Here is a 22,155-nt window from a genome sequence, read left to right on the forward strand (position 1 = left end):
ATACAAATGTTTTAAGTCAGAAAAGCAAGTTTTAGAAGCTAGTTTAACTTAATGACTGAAGTCAATTCATAAAGAATTGAATCGCAAATCTATGATTATTTATATTTCCCGGGTTATTGACACAGCTCTGCTTTCTGCTCCATCCTCCCCTTAGCTCCAGTTCAGGTGAGCTCCTCGTCCTCTGCGTCCAAACCCCTGGCAGCACCGCATGAGAGCAGCAACAGCAGCAGTCAAACACCAGCTACCACTAAGTCCAGGCCCAGTGCAAAACCTCTCCCTCCACCCAGGAGAAGGCCGCCTCCACCTCCCCGCTCTCCTTTCCACTTGGTAAGCAAGCTGTACCCGTGATGTTGATCATCAACAGACATCAGAGAAAATATCTTGGCACAGTTAAATTCTGCCATATTTAAGGGTATCTGTCTCATAACAAAAATAGTTTATGAGAATATTTTTTTGTAGTAACAGTATTGCTAGAAACCACATTTGAATCATGTAAAGACAAACAAGTCCACTGCGAAACTGCACAAAACAAGACCCCCTTAATATAGATTCATAAAATAAAATGTTCTGTTTGTTTATGATTTCATGAAATAACTACTGTGCTGAGGTCCCGGAAAATACATACAAAATATTGGGATAACTAAATATGTTCTTAATTAATGTATGAGGGATACATAGAATGACTCCAGACTATATGCAAAAAAAGTGGGGCACTTTGTTTGGCATTAGTTTGAGTTTTAGATTTGTAAATGTAGTTCAATGATGTTTACACATTTCCTGTGAATGTACCTCATTGATAAAACAATAAGATAATTAACACTAACCTTTAAAGCTGAAACACGTTATTGCAGATTTATCATCTTGTGTTACCTGCTAAAATGTACTCTCCTACTCCACAGGCATGGATGGCAGACAGCCAGAAACAACAGCGTGACAGCCGACTGGACTTCATCATTAGAGTGAACGAGAACCGCTGTGCAGCGAAACCCATGTATGGCCAGGAGGTTCTGAACTTCCTGACTTTTCTCCCTGGAAGCCATCCCTCGCCGGCCCCCCTGAGCGCTCGGGGGGAGTGGGGCCGCTCGGGTCACAGCAGCGCTCTGTACGCTCAGTGGCAAAACAAATCTGACTTCTGGTTCCAGAGTCAAGCTGTGAGAGAGGCCATCCACAGCATTGATGACAGACTGGAGCTGCTCAATCCCATTATAGACAGGTAGATGACTGATAGGAATTATGGCATGAAACCCCTCCGGGGAACAAAGAGGAACAATTTGTGACTTAACTGTTGTTTATTTTGCCCAATTAGGTTTACATTTGCGATTCCCCCAGTGGAGGCTCGTCCGATCTCCATGCACTGCTGCCACCCTCCACCCTCCCTGAGCCACAAGCAGGCCGTCTTCTCCACTCAGCTGTCAGCTCAAGTCACTCCGCTGGCTCGCAGTCTCCATCGTATCCAGTGTTACACGCGGACCCAGTTCCCGGACCTGAGGCTCATACAGTATGATTGCGGTAAGGTGGCATTATGCTCTTTTTGCAGCATGTTTGAGAGAATCGGAGCTGTGTAGTGAGTTTGTTTCGACCTAATGTGATAGCATTTTATTATTTAACTGCAAACATAGACTGCATACAGCAATACAACTAATGGAAAAAAAGGAAATGTGGTCGTAGACGTCAACTAGCCACAGGCTTATGGCCAGTTTTTTTTCTTTTCGCTTTGGTCCGTTTTGGTCTTAGTGACACAAATTAGGTCATATTTTATCATGCATAAATGATATGCCCACCCTAAGCTTACATGCACCATCATATAGTAATAGAAAGCATAGTAGGCACATTCATTATAACTAATAATAAACCTATAAACTGTCTTAATGTAATCTTAACTTACTGGCATCAAAGTAACAAACCATTGCATTTCCTTAGTCTTCACCAGTACACCAGAGAGACATATTTATCTGGCATATAAAGCAGTTGCTATTGACAATCTACTATTGGTGACTGTTTGCTTTCCTACATAACTCAATTGTATTCTTCCAATGTACAGGTAAGCTGCAGACTCTGCACACTCTGCTGCGAAAGCTGAAGACAGGAAGCCACAGAGTGTTGATCTTCACTCAGATGACGCGCATGTTAGATGTGCTGGAGCAGTTCCTCAACTACCACGGACACATCTACCTGCGTTTGGATGGCAGCACCCGTGTAGAGATGAGACAGGTTAGAACTAATGCTTTGCACCAATAACCATGTTTTGAAAATAAAGTTAGATTTGAAATGTCTCCCATAAGTCACAACAATGTTGTCTTGTTCTTAATATTCTGAAAATCAATAACAACAAAAAATCTATTTAACGCTTCATCAGTCCGGCGTCTCTTTTGCTTATTCTCTGTGCATCTTTTTTCTTCTTCCTCAGTCTCTCATGGAGCGCTTCAATGCAGACCGGCGTATTTTCTGCTTCATTTTGTCGACTCGCAGCGGAGGTGTAGGGGTGAATCTGACTGGCGCCGACACAGTCGTCTTCTACGACAGCGACTGGAACCCCACCATGGACGCTCAGGCACAGGACCGCTGCCATCGAATCGGCCAGACCAGAGACGTACACATCTACAGGTAACAGCGTTAAAGTGGTTTTACATGAGCAATACATGCATACAAATGCTTTGTAACAGTGAAAGAAGGACAAGTAGGAAATGGCAAAATCTCTTTAAATTATTTTGACATATGGTCCTTTTTAAGAGCGCAGTTCCACTTTCATTTTGACCTTTAACATTTGATTAAACACGGAAGAATGAAGCAAGCAGAGCTAGGCCCCGTTTACACGGAGACGGAATGGGTGTTATCCGCTACAGTTCTCTATCGTATGGACGGTTCGTTCACACGAGGCCATAACGGAACCACGGAAACAGAGCCCTCAAACGAAAACGGGTCCCAAGGTGGGTAGATCTGCGGACGGAACGCTCTGGGGGGGTCAAACGGCTCTGTGTGTAAGACACCTAGTGGTAAAGTCCAGTGTTTGACTCCTAAACCAGTTTGAGGAATTGTTTTTAGACCTACCCAACCCTACTGCTGAGCCTTCAGGAGATGTTGTAATTCTATTTTCATGAAACAATACTGGGAAGTCCCCACATTCACATTTTCATTATGACAGAAGTTTTGATGCGATTGCAGTAGAAGCACAGATTTAGAATCAATAACTAACTGCCTTAAAATGGTCTCAAAACCGTTTGTGTGTGTCAGAAAGTAGCTAGCAGGCCATCATGCACAGAAGGAGTGCTAAACAAATGCAGCCAATGTCAATTATATTACAAGATGTATGATTTGAAAAACAAGGCACATGTGAGTTAGAAATAATTTCAACAGCATATTGATGTTTTCATTTTCATCTTCAGGCTGATCAGCGAGCGAACGGTGGAAGAGAATATTTTGAAGAAGGCAAATCAGAAGAGGATGCTGGGAGATATGGCTATTGAAGGAGGAAACTTTACTACTGCTTTCTTCAAAGAGGTAGGATTTTAACTACAGTACTTTGCAGACACTTACTATTTGTTTTATTGCCTAACAATACAATGAAAATAAATTCCCTAAAGTTTTATATATGAAATCCACTTCTGGTACTGGCTGCACATAACATAAGTGCAGAGCATGAAGTAAAATTCAACAAAATATTTGTATTTCTCTCTCTTCTGTTTAAAACCCCGATGATTAAATGATGATTAATCATTGTTTTAAATAAACACACCTATGTATCACATCATTAAATGTTTGTCCTCTTCCCCTTTCATTTAATGTGTTCAGATCTACCTCTTTAGGTGCTGTTTGAAGTAGGGCCACAAAGCAACATTTTGTAATTATGCAACAAATGAAACCATAAGCATAAGTGCTCTTGTTTGATTTAATTACCACAGGACCTAAGCTTTTCAAGTGCCTCCTCATTCCGTTTTTTCATCCATTACAGAGAACCGTCTCCCTAAGTTGAATTTGTCTCTTTTTCTCTTTTTCCTCAGCAAACCATCCGAGATCTGTTTGATATGAATGATGGGGAGAAGAGGGAGGCGGCAGTCGAGCTAACAGTGTCGCAACCTGAGGAGGAGGAGGCTGTCAACAAACAGAGCACCACCATTCTGGAGCAGGTTAGATGCATCACATGTTCGCATATATTCTGTATGTAGCACCCAACTTGGTAACAAGCAGAACCAAACACAGGAGAAAGTATAGCATTTTTTTGGTCATTCAATAAATAAATGAAATAAACATATAGTAAAGTATTTTTTTGTATTATCCCGTGTAATTTTATACACTTGACAAATAAAAGAAACTGATAATTGTTCTCACTTATTAAAATGTAGTGCAAAATCCACATATTGACCTAATCCTCATTTTATACTGTTAAAAAAACAATGTTTTTTTTCTAGACAGTATTGTGTTTATATAACCTGATCATCTTGAAATGATTCTCTTAGGCCTTATGTCGTGCTGAGGATGAGGAGGACATAGTAGCAGCCTCTCAGGCCAAAGCGGAGCAGGTGGCAGAACTTGCAGAGTTCAACGAGAACATACCACTGGATGATGCAGGAGAACAGGAGGAGGTGGAGGAGCTGTCAAAGGCAGAGCAGGAAATTGCTGCTCTGGTGGAGCAGGTGAGTTATCATGGCTGGATAATCTGTTTTTAATAACACAAATAATGTGATAATATGATAAAGTTCCTATACAGAGCTTGATGGAGCATTGTAGTCAGTCAAGATGTTTATCTGCATTATACCTATAGTTATTTTATTCATTGTTTCATCTCCATATGCTCTATCTCTAGCTCACCCCGATTGAACGCTATGCCATGAACTTCCTGGAGGCCTCACTAGAAGACGTATGCAAAGAGGAGTTGAAGCAGGCTGAGGTATGTCACAATCTTTACCTTGTTTGTGTTGATTTGAGAAACTATGTCTCATTAGCTCGGATCTAAAAGTTAAGTCTAAAATCCAACTGACAAACGTATTCCCAATGCGCTGTACACATGTCCAAAGAATTCTCTTAAAACCTGAATAATATTGGCATATCCTTTATGTCCTTATCGGTGGAATATTATGAACTTTAGAATAATACTGGAATATATAATATTTTACGTAAAAATGGTCAGTGACTTAAAAGGAATTTACCTAACATTTTGCTTTGTGTTATTGTGTCAGTCAGTAGTTTTACTTATTTGACCAACCCGGTAGTCCTATGGGGCGTTCACACCAAGTTATTTTCCCACAATAGTTCATGAGAACTCAGTTCATGAGAACTCTTTTAGTTCTGATGAACTAAAGCAGATCGCGTTCACACCGCAATGAGTTCCTGGGGGTGGATTAGGCAAATAAAGCCGCTCACGTCACTTCTTCTTCTGCTTTGGGTTTACTGGCAGGCCGCAAACCACTTCACGGCGTATACTGCCACCCGGACTCCCCGGCCGGAAGTCCCCGGAATTGGGGACTGGCTTCAGTAGAAGCTGCTGGGACTCCCAGCAGCTTCTACTGAAGCCTTCCGAGTAAATCGCCAGAACGCCGACACCTCCTCATCTCCACCGCTCCCATGTTTTCTTTTGTGTTGCCATAAGTTAGTCTCTCTGCGTTTGTGCGCTGGGCTAATGCTAATAATGCTAATGCGAGGATAATAAAATGGCGGCTTCACAAAACCTTTTGGGAGTTTTACGGGGCGTGGTTTGCATTAGGCCCAGCCAATCAGACATAGGAACCTTTTTCTCCCACGAAAGTCCCTGCTCTCTAGCAGGGACTGAAAAGGGGGTAAAAATGGTTCTGATGAACTAATTTAGTTCAGGGGGCTTTTTGGTGTGAACGCAAATATATCTGAGTTCTGATGAACTATTGTGGGAAAAGTACTCAGGTGTGAACGCGCCACTAGAGAACCAATCACAGAGACATTTTATATATGATTTTTTTTTTTAAACAAAATTCTAAAAATCTGCCTGTGTCTGTGCAGGAGCAAGTGGAGGCTGCCAGGAAGGGCCTGGACCAGGCCAAGGAGGAAGGCCTAAAGCTCAACGCTTCATCCGATGACGACGACAATGACTCGTCACTGCCAGCTTCTGTGGAGCCTACTCAGCCAGGCCGCCGTGGCCGTAAACCCAAGGAGGCAAGCAAGAACGTCTCCTCTACCAGGACCAGCGGTCGGCTGCGCGGGGCGTCGCCCGAAACTGAGCCTGAAAAGTCGCCCACGTCGCCAAAAGAAGTGCCTGAAAGACTGCGTTGTGGTCTGAGACGAGGAGCTGCCAAAGACTCTGATACTGTGTCTACCACACCATCCCGCACAGACGATAATAAAACGTCCTCATCAACCAGACTTCAAGATTCCTCTAAATCGTCAAAAGCCTCATCTCCTGCCAGAGATCAACACACAATCAAAACCAGGACTTTGCCGAACCGCTCTCATCCCAGTCCAGTGCCTTCCCCTCCAACAAGCTCTCCTCCCACAAGGAAACAACCGTGTCTTGGGGAGACCGACAGCAAGACCTCAAAAGACTGCAGAGAGGAGAAAGAATCCGAGTCATTGCCAGAATCCAGCTTCCCGGTAGACCACGAAGCAAAAGATTATGACACCAAAGACCACAGCGCAATGTCTCCACCCTCCACCAGCTCTCGATCGCCTCGCAAGCGCCAGTCAGCAGACGAAGAAGTGCTGCGCGGCCTTGTCGAAGATTCCCCATCAGCCAAAGTCCTGCGGAAGCTTCCTGGGAGGCTGGTCACGGTGGTGGGGGAGAAGGAGCCACGAAGGAGGAGGCAGCGAGGAAGCGGCACTGGAGCTTCTTCAGAGGAGGCTACCGCAGAGGAGAACCCTTCCGGATCAGTCGAAGAATCAAACACAAAAGACAACACAAAAGACAACACAAAAGACAACACAAAAGACAACACAAAAGACAACACAAAAGACAACACAAAAGACAACACATCACCAAGCTCCGACAGCAAAACTAAAGGGGCCGTTGCTCAATTTCCAAAGGACCAAGATTCTACTCCAAAACCTTCTGTGCACCATCCACCTGTCAGAAGTTACGCTCCATATTCTCCAGCCCATCTTTCTCCTGACATGCCTGTGCTGAGAAATCTTCCTGTACGCCGCAGGTTGGAAACTGAATCTCGCATGGCTGCTCAGCTGGGAGAGCAGCTTCTGAGTCGGGGAAGGGGAGCGAACCAGTCCAGAAAAACTGAAACACCAGGCAAAGACACAACCTCTACAGAGTCCAATGTCAATTCTCTTGCGGGAAATTTGAAAAGAAAGAGGGGCCGGCCCCCTAAGACTCCCCCAAGGTTACCTGAGGCTGGCAACACAGTGGCCTCTTCCCCACAGCCCACATCGCAAAGCGAAGAAGGGAACCCGCCAAACTCCCCGAAACGTAAGAGGGGGCGTCCTCGCAAAGACTCCACAACCTCGCCAGAAACTATTAGTGAAGAACAGAACTCTAAAAATGAGTCCACTGAAAATGATGCAAGCAAAGAGCCAACAGTACTGTCTCTCAATGTGTCAGAGACACCCATAGCAGATGTTATCACTACAAGTCAGGATTCACAGTCTACCAAAGCTGAGGAAATGGACACTAAGAGTGAGGTTTCAACCCCTGCTCCAAACCCAGCTCAAGCTCACACAACCACAACCACAGATACAGTTTCAAAACCAGCTTCACCCCTATCACCCACTGCACCTGCACCCCTTCCTGTAGCTGCCTCCACACCAGTCTCAGCCCAATTCCTTAATTCAGATCTGACTACAGTTCCAAGCTCAGACACAGCACACCCACAGGTGTCCTCTGGAACACATTCTATGTCTGCTGTTACAACCACCACCCATCCAGCTCCATTGGTACCCACCAGTACTGTTGCATCAACCAATAAGGGTGTAAAACCAACAGCTGCCAATACTCTCATACAGCCAAAACCTTCAGTTTCTACAACTCCTAAAGCTCAAGTAGAGCCCAAACCTTCAGTTTCTACAACTTCTGCAGCCCCTGTCGAGCCCAAACCTTCAGTTTCTACAACTTCTGCAGCCCCTGTCGAGCCCAAACCTTCAGTTTCTACAACTTCTGCAGCCCCTGTAGAGCCCAAACCTTCAGTTTCTACAACTTCTGCAGCCCCTGTAGAGCCCAAACCTTCAGTTTCTACAACTTCTGCAGCCCCTGTCGAGCCCAAACCTTCAGTTTCTACAACTTCTGCAGCCCCTGTCGAGCCCAAACCTTCAGTTTCTACAACTTCTGCAGCCCCTGTCGAGCCCAAACCTTCAGTTTCTACAACTTCTGCAGCCCCTGTCGAGCCCAAACCTTCAGTTTCTACAACTTCTGCAGCCCCTGTAGAGCCCAAACCTTCAGTTTCTACAACTTCTGCAGCTCCTGTCGAGCCCAAACCTTCAGTTTCTACAACTTCTGCAGCCCCTGTCGAGCCCAAACCTTCAGTTTCTACAACTTCTGCAGCCCCTGTAGAGCCCAAACCTTCAGTTTCTACAACTTCTGCAGCCCCTGTAGGGCCCAAACCTTCAGTTTCTACAACTTCTGCAGCCCCTGTAGAGCCCAAACCTTCAGTTTCTACAACTTCTGCAGCCCCTGTAGAGCCCAAACCTTCAGTTTCTACAACTTCTGCAGCCCCTGTAGAGCCCAAACCTTCAGTTTCTACAACTTCTGCAGCCCCTGTCGAGCCCAAACCTTCAGTTTCTACAACTTCTGCAGCCCCTGTCGAGCCCAAACCTTCAGTTTCTACAACTTCTGCAGCCCCTGTCGAGCCCAAACCTTCAGTTTCTACAACTTGTAAAGCTCAAGTAGAGCCCAAACCTTCAGTTTCTACAACTTCTGCAGCCCCTGTAGAGCCCAAACCTTCAGTTTCTACAACTTCTGCAGCTCCTGTCGAGCCCAAACCTTCAGTTTCTACAACTTCTAAAGCTTGTAAAGAGCCCATTCCTTCACCTATTACAAATTCACAAGCTCTTGTAGAGCCTAAAATTGCACATACTACAACTTCTAAAGCTTCTGTAGAGCCTAAACAATCAGTTTCTTCAACAACTGTGAAAACAACAGACCCAGGCTCCGCTAAAACCACCACAGTAGCGCCACCAGCTGCTAGCACTCCATTGACTTTACCCTCTTCCATGATGGCTGTCAAAGCTGTTCCAACATCAATCCCTGCCACAGCAACCGCTAATAAGGTCATATCAGAAAAAGTCAGCATTACTTCACCAGTCACTACAGTAAAATCAGTCACATCTAAAAATACAGCTGTAAAGGACTTGCCACAGGCCTCCTCTCTTCCATCCACAACATCGACCCCAGCTGTTGTAACCTCCACCCCACCTACAGCTTCACCAAAACCCACTTCGACATCTTCCCCCACTTCAGCAACAACCACATTAACAGTAAAATCAGTCCAAGCTAGTCCATCAGACGCTAGCACAGTTTCCACAGAAAATCCAACAACGCCTGCTTCTAGAATACCATCAGAATCATCTGTGTCATCGTCTGCTGCAAATACAGTTCCATCTTCTCCGAGGACTAATTTGACACCAACCAAACCAGACTCGACCATTGCTCCGACACATGAAGGTGGCTACATAAAACGTCCTCCTTCAACAACAGCAACGTCTACTACTGTAACTACCACAGCCAAGGAGAAGGCAGTGGCAGTTACGTCATCACCCCCAACAGAGAAAGTCCAAGTCACCACCCCTTTAGAAACAGCATGCCCTTCCAAAGAACAAACAACTGCAGAAAAGACTGTCAAGATCCCATCTCCCGTGACAACTTCTACACCAGCTCCATTACCAACAGTTACCACAACTACATCACCCCCAGAAAAGTCCATGACAGTTTCTACCACAAACGTCAAAACTACTCAAGTGTCCTCTACTATAGTCGCCCCTGTGACTCGATCAACTGTAGAAGTTAACACAACAAATACAGTTCCCGTGTCCACCACACAAACGGCTCCAGATGTTTCCCTGCAAGTACAAAGCTCTGCATCCAGTGAGGTACCAACACCTGCTCCCTCTAGTGTTACATCTGAGAAACAATCACTAAAACACAAAGCACCTGCGTCTAAAAGTGACCCAGGCGGGTTGGAAGAAGTAGGTAAAACAGAAGCTGAGGCAAAAGCTAGCAAGGAGGAGGATCCAGATGAAGAAACAGACATCCGTAAGTCTCAGCGTAAAAGGAGGAAGGTGGAGAGTTCGTCTGGGGCCAAAGACTTTGAGTCGTCAAGGAAGGGGACCCTGCGTGGATCTGCCGCTCAGAAAGAAGAACCTAAGCAGAAAGGGTCAGAGCAAACTCCAATCCAAAAAAGGCCTCTTAGCCGCCAGAGTAGCCAGGACTCTGCTCGCTCCTCTTCTTCATCATCTGGGTGCTCAACCCTAACTCGTCAAGCTCACCACAAGAGGACTTACGAGAATAGACTTCCTACCAAGAAGAGGCGCATGGATGTCACCTCAGAAACGGGGAACGAGGAGAATAACGAAGAGGATAAGAAGCACACCTCTCGGGGAAGGCGTTCCAGGTCTTCTTCTTCCTCGGACTCTGACACCAGTGAGCACAGGGAAGAGCATCGGTTAACACGCTCAGCTAAACACAGGCTGCAAGATCAGGAGAGGGAGAAGGGCAACAGCCGACATGGAAAGAAACCCGACAGGAGTGCATCAAACAATACCAACGCATCCACAGGTGGAGAGTCCGGCAGTGACACATCTTCTGTCAGGATCACCAGAAAGTCTGCAGGATCTAAGCCCTCGCAAGAAAGTAAAGCTCAAACAAACCGCGCGCCCTTGATTCCTCCTGAGCCTGAAGTCCTTGGGAAGAGGTGCTCGGCTCTCAATGCTGCAGCCAAGCTCCTGGCAATGAAAGGCAGGGTGGATACCCCTGGCCACACCACTCGGAAAGACTCTGGTGCTAAGGCTGCCGGGACTTCCCCTGCCTCTTCTGACAAGAACCAAAAGTCTAAAAGCAAAAGTGTTCCAGCCTCCCCTCAGAGTAACTCTTTACATCTTAGTAATAATAAAAGCAGTAGCAGCAAAACTTTAACACCCAACCAGACAAGCCACTCTGCTTCCCGCTCAACCAGGCAGCGCCCCGGTTCTCTGGTTCCACCCCTGGAAGTGGAGTACAAGAGGTCAAAGGCAGATGAAAAAGACAGGGGGGCTAGAAGGTCTTCAAGGATCAAGGAAGGCGAGGCAGAGGCGCTGTCTTCCTCCCGAGGCCACAGTGCCTGCAGCAGCGTGAGCAGTGAGGGCGACGCTGGCGGACGCAGCAGCAGGAGCCGCAGCAGCAGCAGCAGCAACAGCAGCCAGCGGACCCGCAGCATCAGCTCTCAGAACACGGAGCGCCGAGAGTCCCGCGCCACTTCCTCCGGCAGCGAGCGAGAGAGGGATCGCAGCTCCGAGAGCAGAGACAAAAGAGACAGGCACCGCAGGGAGAGCCTGAGGTCGCATAAGCTCACGCAGGAGGTGACCAGCAGTTCGGGAGCAGAGGGGACTCCGGACCGGGTCCTGCGGAGCGTTGCGGCCCTCGCAGCGGTGCAGGCCCGGTCACCGGCCGCAAGCACCCGCTCCTCGTTTGGTCACCACCGTCACAACAAGACATGATCAGAGTGCCAAAGGGAAAAAATAAAAGCGAGAGCACGATACGAGGGCACGTCATGACCTCCAAGGTTGCTGCTTTGTGTGCACTCTTAATGAATGCAGGGGAACTGAGTGCTGCACAAGCCAGGGACCTCCCTGCCTCTTGGGCCCTCTCCCTTTCCAATTTGGAGCTGGCCGACTCAGCAGCTCAGCTGGGGGAAGGCTCAGGGAATGCCGGACTGAGAGTTAAAAAAAAATGTGGCGCCATTGTTGTGCGTCCGTAAACAGACGGAGAGATGGTGCAGTGGATAAGTCGCCGCTGGGACTTGAGGGGGACAAAGGTGCAAGAGATAATAAAGGAAAGCTGTTAGTTCACATTATGTACTGTAATCATTAAAGACTGGAACACTCAGATCTTATTTGTTAAGATGGGATTATACAGCACCCTCTATCAGGGTCATAAATGGTAAGTCATTTGTGTGACATTAAAATCGTACGAGTGACCAGTTGTATTGTAAGTTGGAGGTTTTAGAGTTTGGTTTTCAAATTTTGTCTGCTGTCCTGACTATTGTTTCTTTGTAGTCAGTTGATAAGTTATGCATATTTTATTATTTCTTCCAAGGTATTAGGAAGAGACCAGATCTTTCAATGTGATCTTTGCTGCACTATGCTGGAGCTTGTCTTTTGCTTGGGCCCTTTTTTTTTTGTCATGTCAGTTTCTGTTCATTGGATTTCTTTTTAAATCCAGCCTTGCATTTCTCATTTGCACATCTGATATTGTGGCCCTCGGCTTTTGAATACATTGTGGTGTAGTAATACGTTTTTACATCAACTGCAGTCTATAATTGGTTCCATGTACCTCACGATGTATCTCTACAGTTTGAACATGTATTAATTGAAGCTGCAACTTGTCTTGAACAGACCTGGAGCAGCAAAAATTAAATTTCTTTTTTCTAATCTTCCTAAAGGCAGTTGTAGTTATGGTCCACTTTGTCATGTATTAATATCAAAAGGGCAAGTCAATGTTATTAAAAATGAAGAGTGCCTCTTTGGCCAAATGGGTTAGAACCTCAGATTGCCTTGTGAAGCACCTGAAGCAGGGGTGTCATGCTTATTACAAAAAGAAAATGTAAAAGCCAAACAAAAAGGATACAACTCGAGAACATCAAAAAAGCACCCTGAGCGTCAGTGCTACCAAATTAATGTTTTACTTTTCACCTGAATTTATTTGTCACCATCACTTCATTGCTCTTCTTTCATGTAAAAAAAAAAAAAAAAAAGAATTACTTGGACAAAATATGTGAATAAAAATTACTGGTACAGTTCCAGATGACTGTAAACTGTCGATTTCCTTTTGGACATGTCGAAGATATTGAGCAAAAGTTGATATTTGGGAGGGGGGGTGGATTGGGTGGTAGTCTATGGTGATGGTCTTATTTTTTATTTGTCTCTTTATTTGTTGCATTCCTTTTGATCCCTTGTAATTCCACATTGTTTTACTTGAAAAATTAAGACAATTACAGTTGAATAAAAAGACCAAAAATTAGTTGGAATTTTTCATTGTGTTCAGGATTGTTTAATGGTGGGTAAATTACAGGTTTGTGTCATACTGCTATATTTAATATGTACAACTAGTTACTGTTAGACAAATACTTCTTTTCAATTGTCTGTAACAGCCAATGTGTGAACAAAAAAGTTATGATGCAAGACAAACAGAACAATATACCATGGCAGTATTTATTTTTAAAAACAAACCTAAATGAAAATAAGTCAACCGTAACACTTGGACAACCTTTACAAAATATTGTGGTGCACACTAGTCATCATTTGTCTCTGAATAAAACCAATGTTCCAGGATTCTCCTCACAGAATACACTACAATGACAAGAGAGACTGCACAATGTGACAAACGGGTGAATACAAAAGTATGAGTATTTCTGTGTCAGACTAAACCATGACATTTAAAACACTGCTGTGTAAATTTAAACACAAATAAAACCTCACTATCCCTTCTTGACAATATTGTATTGTCTCACATGATCATACATTAAGGTGAAGGCAGTTTTGAAAAAATAAGTTTTAATTATGTGTGGTTGCAGCATCTTACACAACCTTTCAAATCATAAATACATACTGGTAGGACAAATACAAGTGGGCCTCCTATTGCAGTGCTGAGACACCAAAATTAAAGAGGGCTTTTTAGACCCTAAAAAAGAAAAATCTGTATTTACAATTGTTACATGTAGGCAGTTTGAAATAACTTTCAAGTCTTAAAAAAAATCATCTCATAAAGAATGTCATTCACCAGCATTATAGGTTATGTACAATTATATTAGTCTATTAAAACTGTTATTTACTCCCAATTCATCCAGAAACGTCGTAACAAGAATCAACGCACAGTTTCCTGAGTACAGTGCGGGGTTTCAACACTGCATTGTGCTTTGCTCAAGGCCACAGTTCCTCTTTTTTATGAAAGAGGGGAAGAGGCACTGACATAACAGCTCACAAATCGTCCTGGTGTTTGTGTCGCAGATTCTGAAGGGGGGGGATTTCCATTAGACCAGCAGCACTGCCTCTTGAGTTGAAGTGGAAATGCAGGTGAGATTGTAGTGAGTTAAAAACACATCTCTTCTTAAAAAAACAAAAAACTGTGGAACAAAGAAAAGTAACAGGAAGATGAATATGAAATGTGGAAAAAAAGCACGGTTGACAACGGAATAAATCCAGCCGGATTTTTTTTCTTCTGATGTGCTTCTGCTAAACCAGTCTACAGCCAACTGCCTGGTGTTAGGTGCCGAAGGCGGAGACCAATGAGATGACTAGGATGAGGATGAGGATAGCCAAACAGATCGCTATCCAGAGCTTTTTCTGCATGGGGAGAGAGAAATAGATCAATAAACATACGAGCAAAATGAATTAGGTGCAACAAAGGGACACTTCTCCCCAAAATCTAAAATACATATTTTTTCTCTTACCTGTAGTGATATTTATTATGATGTGTTAGGTGCAGTGTTGGAGATATCAGCCCTAGAGGTGTCTGCCCTCTTTAAAATATATTGGATATAATAGCACTTGGCTTTTGGTGATCAAAGCGCCCAAAAATATATAGAAATTCAAAAATCAGCAGCATTGTCTCTTATCAGAAATCATGACTGTTGCACAACATAATTAAAATATTTTAGAAATGTTATAGATTCTTATATTTACAATTACACCTGTGAGCAGTTTCATGTAGGAACTTTTTTTCTTCTACCAAACTACACCTGCCAACAAGTGCACACGAGCCTGCTTCCTTGTCACATATCAGCAGAAATCACGCAAGGTACAGTACAAAAGCAGTGATACGGTTGGCGGGTGTAGTGCGGCAGGAAGAAAATAGTTCCTACAGGAAACTGCTTTTGTGACCCGGTCATGATTTCCGGAAAAATGTCAAGAGAAGGCAGACATCTCTATGGCCAGTCTGCCAGCATTGGCCAAAAGATTTATAAATAGCACTACAGCTAGGATAAAAAATCTATATTTTTATTTAGGAAGTGTCCTTTTAAAGACACATTGTAACAGGACGTTAGGGCAGGACATAATACAGAAAGGGATTATTGTGTACTAATTTAAGGAGAAAAGGCTATTTGGTTTGATAGTACAGGTATAAGTCAGAGTATTTTAAAGTGTCCATATCATGTGTCTTTATACTGTACCTTGCGTGATTTCTGCTGATATGTGACTGCTTTCTCCGTGTTTTCCTTGGCTCTCACCACGTAGTCCGTCGACTGTTTAATGTTGTTCTCAACCCGGTTCACCATCTCCCCCTGCAGAAGGGAAGACATCATTCATTCTCTTTGTCACCCAGATCAAAAGCTGGATGTTGACGTTGTGCGCGCTGCTCTACCTGAGCCTCCACCTCCATGGCCAGGTACTGGAACATGTCGTGCAGCTCTCTGATGCTCTGCTCCAGCTTCAGGATCTCGTCGTGCCGGGACTCGATCTCATTCAGAGCCTGTTTCGTGGCTATAGCATCGCTCAGGATCTAAAGATTTGTATTAGTTATTAACAATAGCTGCACCAAGTCATGAGGTTTCAGGGTTTTCAGCATTCTTTACACTACGATCTAGCGGAACTGATCACTAATGGCTTCACTAGGATGTCTTTCTTTGCTTACCAGATCTGCTGTCCAGTTTGAGCGATTAGAGACAACAGAGCACATCATTTCATACATGACACTTAAAGTCTACTCTGACTCCTTGGTGCAACTGTGAATGTGTTTTGCTTCAGCAGAGGGGTTGTGGTTTCCAACATCAGGTATTTGACACTTCTTTCATCTTGCCACATACTCACATTTTGAGTGAAAACATTCGTCTGCCCGCTCTCGAGCATCGCGTCCAGCTTTTCTTCTGTCATGTCCTGCCCAGCTGAAAGGTAGAAGTACATCAGGATAATATAAACAACATTATAGTGATATAAATAATTGATTGCATTGTTATACCGTGCTTATGAATGATAATATGGCGGTTTAAAAGCAGAAAGTGACAGAGAAGAGATGACACATGTTCATGGGACAGAGTGCTGACAGTGAAGCAGGAAGTGGTCACAGCAGTGAGGTCCACCACACACACCCTGTGCTGTACTCACTGATTTTCAGCTGCCGGTGTATCCTCTCCACGTTGCGGTCCCTGTACTGCGCCTGGATGGTGTTACAGTAACCCATCTGCTCCACAAACTCCCTGGACAGGACTCCGTGCTGCAGAGGAGGAAACACTTTGGTCACTTTAACGCTCATTATTGATAGATCTTATACACATTTGTGGGAATTTAAAATGATATCCAACCTGGGTCCGTTGCATCCGGGAGTTTATGGGTACATATTTTCCATCCTCCTCTCCTTTCTTCGGTTCAATACCTGTAGAGATATTTCATAAGTATCATTTATGTACACGAAACTAAAGAGCAAACCGTGTTCTAGAGAGGCACCAATCACTGCATTTCCATTTTAATACTACTTTGCATACTTGCATAATGTATATATTATCCACTGTTTTTTTGTTTTTTTTAGAAGTTTGGTCTTTTACTGTATTCTAACTTACTCTGTATATGTTATGTTGTGTATTCCACTGATATGTATATATTTACTGTTTGTTACTTTATTTATAATTTAAACTCTAAATTCCTTAACACAAAATGTTCCTTACTTCATATCAGTCAGCTATTAGGATTTCGCAGCCACACACACAAAGTGTTAACTGGGCTTATTTTCCACTAGCTTTAGCAACTTTTAAGACCATCTTGGCAGCTTAATTCCTAAAAAACAACTTAAAGAACATCAGAAAAAAACAAGAAATATGTTATATAATCATTAAATTCCCCTAGCTTATCAGAGCATTTGCGGTGAACGACTCTTCATCCAACAGGTCATAATCTCACAAAATGAACATAAGTGTATTGACTTGTTATCCGCCAATACTCACTCTTCAGTTTTCTCTGAATGTGACCCGCCAACGTTTTGATCTCCTCTCGAAGAGTCTGCAGCTCTCTCTTCATACCTGAGGAAAACATCAACAGATAATGTGAACCCTCTGAGTGGTGACACTTAAGACGAGAGATTCAGAAAAATATGTGGATTTAAGAATGCAAAAAATATATTGTTCACCTAACAGTAAAAGACTTGGACTTTCAAAACTTTAAAAAATGTGGTGACTTTATGTTTTGCCTTTACAGAAATAGTCAGTACCCAAATCTGTACAGACTGATGGCACGGACAAACACACTTACTGTCGTCCGACAGCGGGTCGGCCAGCAGAGCTTTCTGTTTGTTCTCCAGGTTAGACACCATCTGTTTGAGGCTGTTCAGCCCCTCGTGAATTTCTTGAACCTGAGATTAGGAAACAGAAGCACTGTTCAAATGTGCATTTAGTTGTAGGGGAAACAGATCCACATGAAGTTTAATTGATCGATTAATTGGTGAATTAATTTGTCAAGCAAATATGCCAGACATGCTGTGGTTCCATTCTTTGAAAAGAAAGGATATTGCTGCTTTTCCTTTTTAATTGATTATTTTTATATAGTGGACCGCTGGGGGGATACAAAAAAGCATGATGTTTTTGTTGATGTTGACAAGATAGAATATATAAAGTGACAAAATATGGGAAAGAGCTATGCGACCATTTATTCAACCTACAGTGGACATTCCTGTTAAACAATGTAAACAATCATTAAGCTTTTAATGTTTAAACCTTTTTTTTTTACAACTATTATTTCAGGCATAGACTGAAAGACAAGAAAAATGAATCCTAGGAAAACTCCTTGGGACCTTTTACCTTGCAAATATTTATCTTGTTATTTTACAACATTTTCTAAACTAAATTATATTATTATTTAATAGATCAAATAATAAATAATTATTTTTAGATCTAGGTACAGTACCGGTGTCTTATCTTGTTTTTTTTCAATGTATTATATATTTTGAGAAACAATAAACAATTTCTGATTTTAATTTGGAAAAATATATATATTTTTACGTTGCTTATTTTTTTTAATTACAAATGATATCCAGCAACTTCTATGTCATTTGGTTTATATCTGTGACAGTTCATCAATACAACTTTAGAATGATTTTATATAAATGTACATATCATATTCTTTGGGTTAATGAAAATGTAAACAAAGACACATCTAAACATCTGTGCAAGTGTATAATTGAAGAGTTATAGAACTAGAACTTGAGGCAACAATGAAAGAAGAACATGTGATCTTATCTGATCTGTCTGCTCTCCTCGGATTAATATCAATATGTAGACAAACTTTACCTTTTTAAAGAATGCATCGTTCTCCTTCTCCTCTTTGGCTGAAGAGGTTCCAGGTTTGATCACAAGAGCTTTTGCCTCCTCGTCCTCATCTGAAGCCTCTGCCTTCTATAAGTCAGATAACAGACAAATGAATTAACACAATGAAAATGAAGATATTTCCATTTTAAAGCATAAAAACAAACGTCAGCACCCCCCGCTGCCATGCCCTTTCCCGGCCTGGCATAAGAAGACAGGGCTGGAACGGAAGTTGGGAGTAAATTGTCGCGAAAGTTAACATTCACACACGTAAAACGCTCCACATTGTTATTTTAATCATGTTTGGTGTTGTATCTTCTAATTACAAGCTGTGCAGGTTGAACAGTGAAGTGAGCACCTGTTAACAAACTGTTTTCACTTTGCTAAGTTAGCAGGCTAGCGTGTGAATGCTAAAGTTAGCCGTGTACTCACATTTCCTAACTCTTTAGTCCGGTCCCGCATTTTTTCAGAGAGTCAGATGTCAGAAAAGCTGCGACTCCACGCGGAAGTATGGTAGGTTGTTCCCAAGCAGAGAAAGACACTCTAAAAGAAACTGGAAACTTTGATCTAGTGTCATTCACCAAGAAAACTACAGTAGCAACCCTTCTTCTTCTGGTTCTAGTCAAAACATCAGACGAGGACTCATTGGCGCCCTCTGTGAGAGCAGATTGCAACAGCACTGAGTCATGATTTACAGTTGAATTATTACAATTATTATAGGTTTTTGTCACTTTTTATATCGTTTTTTCAAGATCTATTTATTTAAATTTCATATTTATTCCACACAACCAATCGAATAGAGAGACCCCACAAATATCAACCAATTACAGAACTAAAACATCACATTTTTTATGCATTTTTTGTATACATTTGTACCATTTAAAAGGAACTGCAAGACGGTTTCCATGTCATGTATATTCCTAAAATAGGTACATTAAGGAATACATGTAATTTACTGCTAACAAAAGAGCTCCTGGAGATCAGTCAAATGAAAGCCACTCAGTTGCTGCCATTTCTCTGACAGCCACAAGATGGTGCTGTTTTCCTGCAGAAACTGTATAACTGCACCAACCATCACATCCAATAAAGCTGTTTACACCACAGAAAGAGTTAACTATACTTAAAAAAATCTGTCATCAAAACTGAACTTAAATTAAAATAAACACCTTCATGACTAAAACAGCCATTATGGAGAATTAACAATGTCTTTATGAATATTCACGCCTACTGACATTTCCTTTTCGCGAGCTATAAATAGTCCTATTGGAGACTGATAAGGCTAATTATGTGTATGGCATTTAAAATACAGCCTTCAGATGATAAACCTTCAAAATAAACAGTCCAGATGACTATTGTATACCTAAAATGTCCTTGATTCTTCATTACAGCAAGAACGCGTATCAATTTAAAGTGATGTAGCTTTAAAAAAGGAAATTATTTAATGGGTTTCAAAGGATTTATTAACAAGCTGATTCGGAAGCACCAACAGTGGCGGCCGGCCCATAGGGGCGCTAGGGGCGCCGCCCCCCCTCTTCCCACATTAAAAATAAAAAAAATAAAAAAAGATATATTTAAAAAATATATTTTTTATTTTTATTTTTATTTTTAATAAACAAGGTAAATATTATATAATTGGTATCAGTAAAATGTATAATCTACAATAAAATCTCGTTTGAAATTAACGATGTCTAAAGTTACTGATAAGTCACATGTTTCCTGCCTGGCCTTGCCCGTGTATCTCCCTCTCGTCTGGGCGCTATGCACAGCGCCCAGACGAGAGTGCAGCAAGTGCAGCAGAAGCCAACTGTTGCTATCTTTAAACTATGCCGCCGAAACATAATTTCAGCCAATCAGCGTCGTCAAATCTGATAGTCACAGGGCTCCTACGTGAGCGCCCGGTGCAATCTGTGAGTTGTTTGGACTCGTATCCAAGGAGACAAAACAGGAAGCTGTCATACACTCTGGAAGCTACCATTAGCAGCTAATGAAAACTCAGTTTTTGACATAAAAATGGAATTATGGATCATCAATCATTTTTCAAAGTGACAGACACATTGGATTAACCTATGGATTAACCTTCAGCTGCGTTTTTCTCGTTTTTGATCAGAATTGTTATTCTGCAAAAGGTGAGCATATCTCCATGTTTTGCTACCTAAAGCTACGTTGTGTGATGTCTGTATTTGCTTCCCCTGTCGCGAGTTCTGATCGCTCAGTGATGATACTTATATTTCTAGAATTTGTGGAATCTCAGCTTGTAAGCTTGTTTGTGCATATCCGATAAGTATATCGATTGATTTATACCAAGAGTGCGTTAGCATTTTTTCGCTCAGGGCTCATTTAGACGCTTCTTGTGAGACTTGTGTTTTGTTTCGGTAAACATGGTTCATATCATCAGTTAGATGCGTTTCCTCTGAGTAGGACACATGAATAGTTTATTACATTTTAAGAAGCCCTGAGACACAGTTTCGTGAGAAAAAAAACGGGGGAAAAAAGCCCCTTAACAGGTTAAATGGGAATTAAATCAGTGTTCCCAAAGCCCCGGTGTTCTGCAGTTTGTGTGGGCATACTGTACTGTTGCACAGTTTATGCTGTAGAAACTATGTCCAGGACAAGGTGTTTGGAAGTTTTGGAAGATTCATCCCTTATGAAACAAAAATATATTGTAATATATTGGTAAATATAATACAATATATTGGATCATACATTTCCATATATGGGAAAGTAGTCCTTATATTTTTAAATATATTGCAATATATGCATGGACCATGTATGGCTATATATTGATACATATAAAAAAAATATATTGCAATGAAAACAAAAACTGCACTATACATTTATATGTAATAGTTTTATTGAAACACTCATTTATCTTTCATGAGTTTACATAAAATTGAACAGATATTCATAAACAGTTATCTCACTTCGTTTTGTATAGTTACCCACTTTATATATGAACATATGTTTGATGGTAGCCTACATATAAAAAAAGTACAAATTGTCCATTGAATGATGGAAAATAATATACAGTTTATAAATATATATAGACACACATGTTACAGGCTTGGCCTGTCACTTTAAGAGTAGCAGCCGCAAGGGGTTGTGGTTTTTTGGAAGTCCGGTGTGTGTAAAATGTGATGGCCAAGGCGAAGTGCGGAGGTATGAAGAGAGAGACGAAAGTATAGAGAAAGTGGTCAGAAAAGGAGTATAGTGTCTAGTTTGTATGTATTCAATTCAGTGTCCATGTAATTGAAGAACGTAAATAAACGGAGGTTCTTCCCACGGCACCCGAACGCATCGTCTTCATCCTTTTTCCCCTCGAAATATCTGGACAGCTAGTTACCGGCTGACAACGAGCCAAGTCAGAAACCACCGGTGTGTATCCGAAACTACGGTTTCGGTGCCGAGATACCGTCAGTATAAAAGGTAACATTGGGGGCTCGTCCGAGATTTTTTTTTTTTTTACGGGGGAGAAGAGTGGAGTGGATTTAATGGCAGCGTTCGGAGCTAACGCTAATGCTAATCACAGACTGAGACAAGCTGATGCAGCTAACGGAAAAAGCCCACGGAAAAGCTCTAATCCATTCTTGGTGAATATTGATGAGGCTGTTCAAAGTCAGGTGGACATGTTTGACCAGACAATTATGGATTATACTGGGTATGGGGACTGCACCAACCCCTTTCTGACTAGCATGGAGCTAACGCTAGCCGGAGCCGCAAGCTACGCCACGCCGCCGGAAGCATCACTGGCGCCAACTAACCCTTTCATCATGCCGAC

The 22,155-nt window shown here is 42.4% G+C and overlaps 2 protein-coding genes across 4 annotated transcripts in view; one reads left to right on the top strand and one right to left on the bottom strand.

The window, feature by feature from the left end:
* srcap (Snf2-related CREBBP activator protein) overlaps window positions 1-13,114 on the top strand; it is a 38,429-nt gene extending 25,315 nt beyond the window's left edge. For both annotated transcript variants that reach the window (XM_034119300.1, XM_034119301.1), the window contains exons 24-33: window positions 155-327; window positions 900-1,213; window positions 1,307-1,509; window positions 2,042-2,211; window positions 2,408-2,604; window positions 3,384-3,498; window positions 3,999-4,124; window positions 4,455-4,631; window positions 4,802-4,885; window positions 5,968-13,114. In XM_034119300.1, coding sequence (XP_033975191.1) covers window positions 155-327; window positions 900-1,213; window positions 1,307-1,509; window positions 2,042-2,211; window positions 2,408-2,604; window positions 3,384-3,498; window positions 3,999-4,124; window positions 4,455-4,631; window positions 4,802-4,885; window positions 5,968-11,592 — 7,184 coding nt within the window. In that variant the 3' untranslated portion in view covers window positions 11,593-13,114. The remainder of the gene's footprint in view (window positions 1-154; window positions 328-899; window positions 1,214-1,306; window positions 1,510-2,041; window positions 2,212-2,407; window positions 2,605-3,383; window positions 3,499-3,998; window positions 4,125-4,454; window positions 4,632-4,801; window positions 4,886-5,967) is intronic.
* A 170-nt stretch (window positions 13,115-13,284) lies between these two features.
* The window catches only part of LOC117473628 (syntaxin-4-like), a 48,206-nt gene continuing 39,335 nt past the window's right edge, over window positions 13,285-22,155 (bottom strand). Inside the window, exons 1-10 of one of the 2 annotated variants that reach the window (XM_034119303.1) lie at window positions 18,813-18,997; window positions 18,366-18,470; window positions 17,332-17,431; window positions 17,028-17,102; window positions 16,392-16,462; window positions 16,195-16,303; window positions 15,901-15,974; window positions 15,455-15,592; window positions 15,264-15,374; window positions 13,285-14,436 (exon numbers count right to left, since the gene is read on the bottom strand). In XM_034119303.1, coding sequence (XP_033975194.1) covers window positions 14,356-14,436; window positions 15,264-15,374; window positions 15,455-15,592; window positions 15,901-15,974; window positions 16,195-16,303; window positions 16,392-16,462; window positions 17,028-17,102; window positions 17,332-17,431; window positions 18,366-18,470; window positions 18,813-18,842 — 894 coding nt within the window. In that variant the 5' untranslated portion in view covers window positions 18,843-18,997 and the 3' untranslated portion in view covers window positions 13,285-14,355. Of the gene's footprint in view, window positions 14,437-15,263; window positions 15,375-15,454; window positions 15,593-15,900; window positions 15,975-16,194; window positions 16,304-16,391; window positions 16,463-17,027; window positions 17,103-17,331; window positions 17,432-18,365; window positions 18,471-18,812; window positions 18,998-22,155 lie in introns of those variants that run through there. The other variant, XM_034119304.1, reaches the window with a different exon arrangement.

The sequence above is a fragment of the Trematomus bernacchii genome, unplaced genomic scaffold (genome assembly GCF_902827165.1).
Source record: "Trematomus bernacchii unplaced genomic scaffold, fTreBer1.1, whole genome shotgun sequence".
NCBI lineage: Eukaryota > Metazoa > Chordata > Actinopteri > Perciformes > Nototheniidae > Trematomus > Trematomus bernacchii.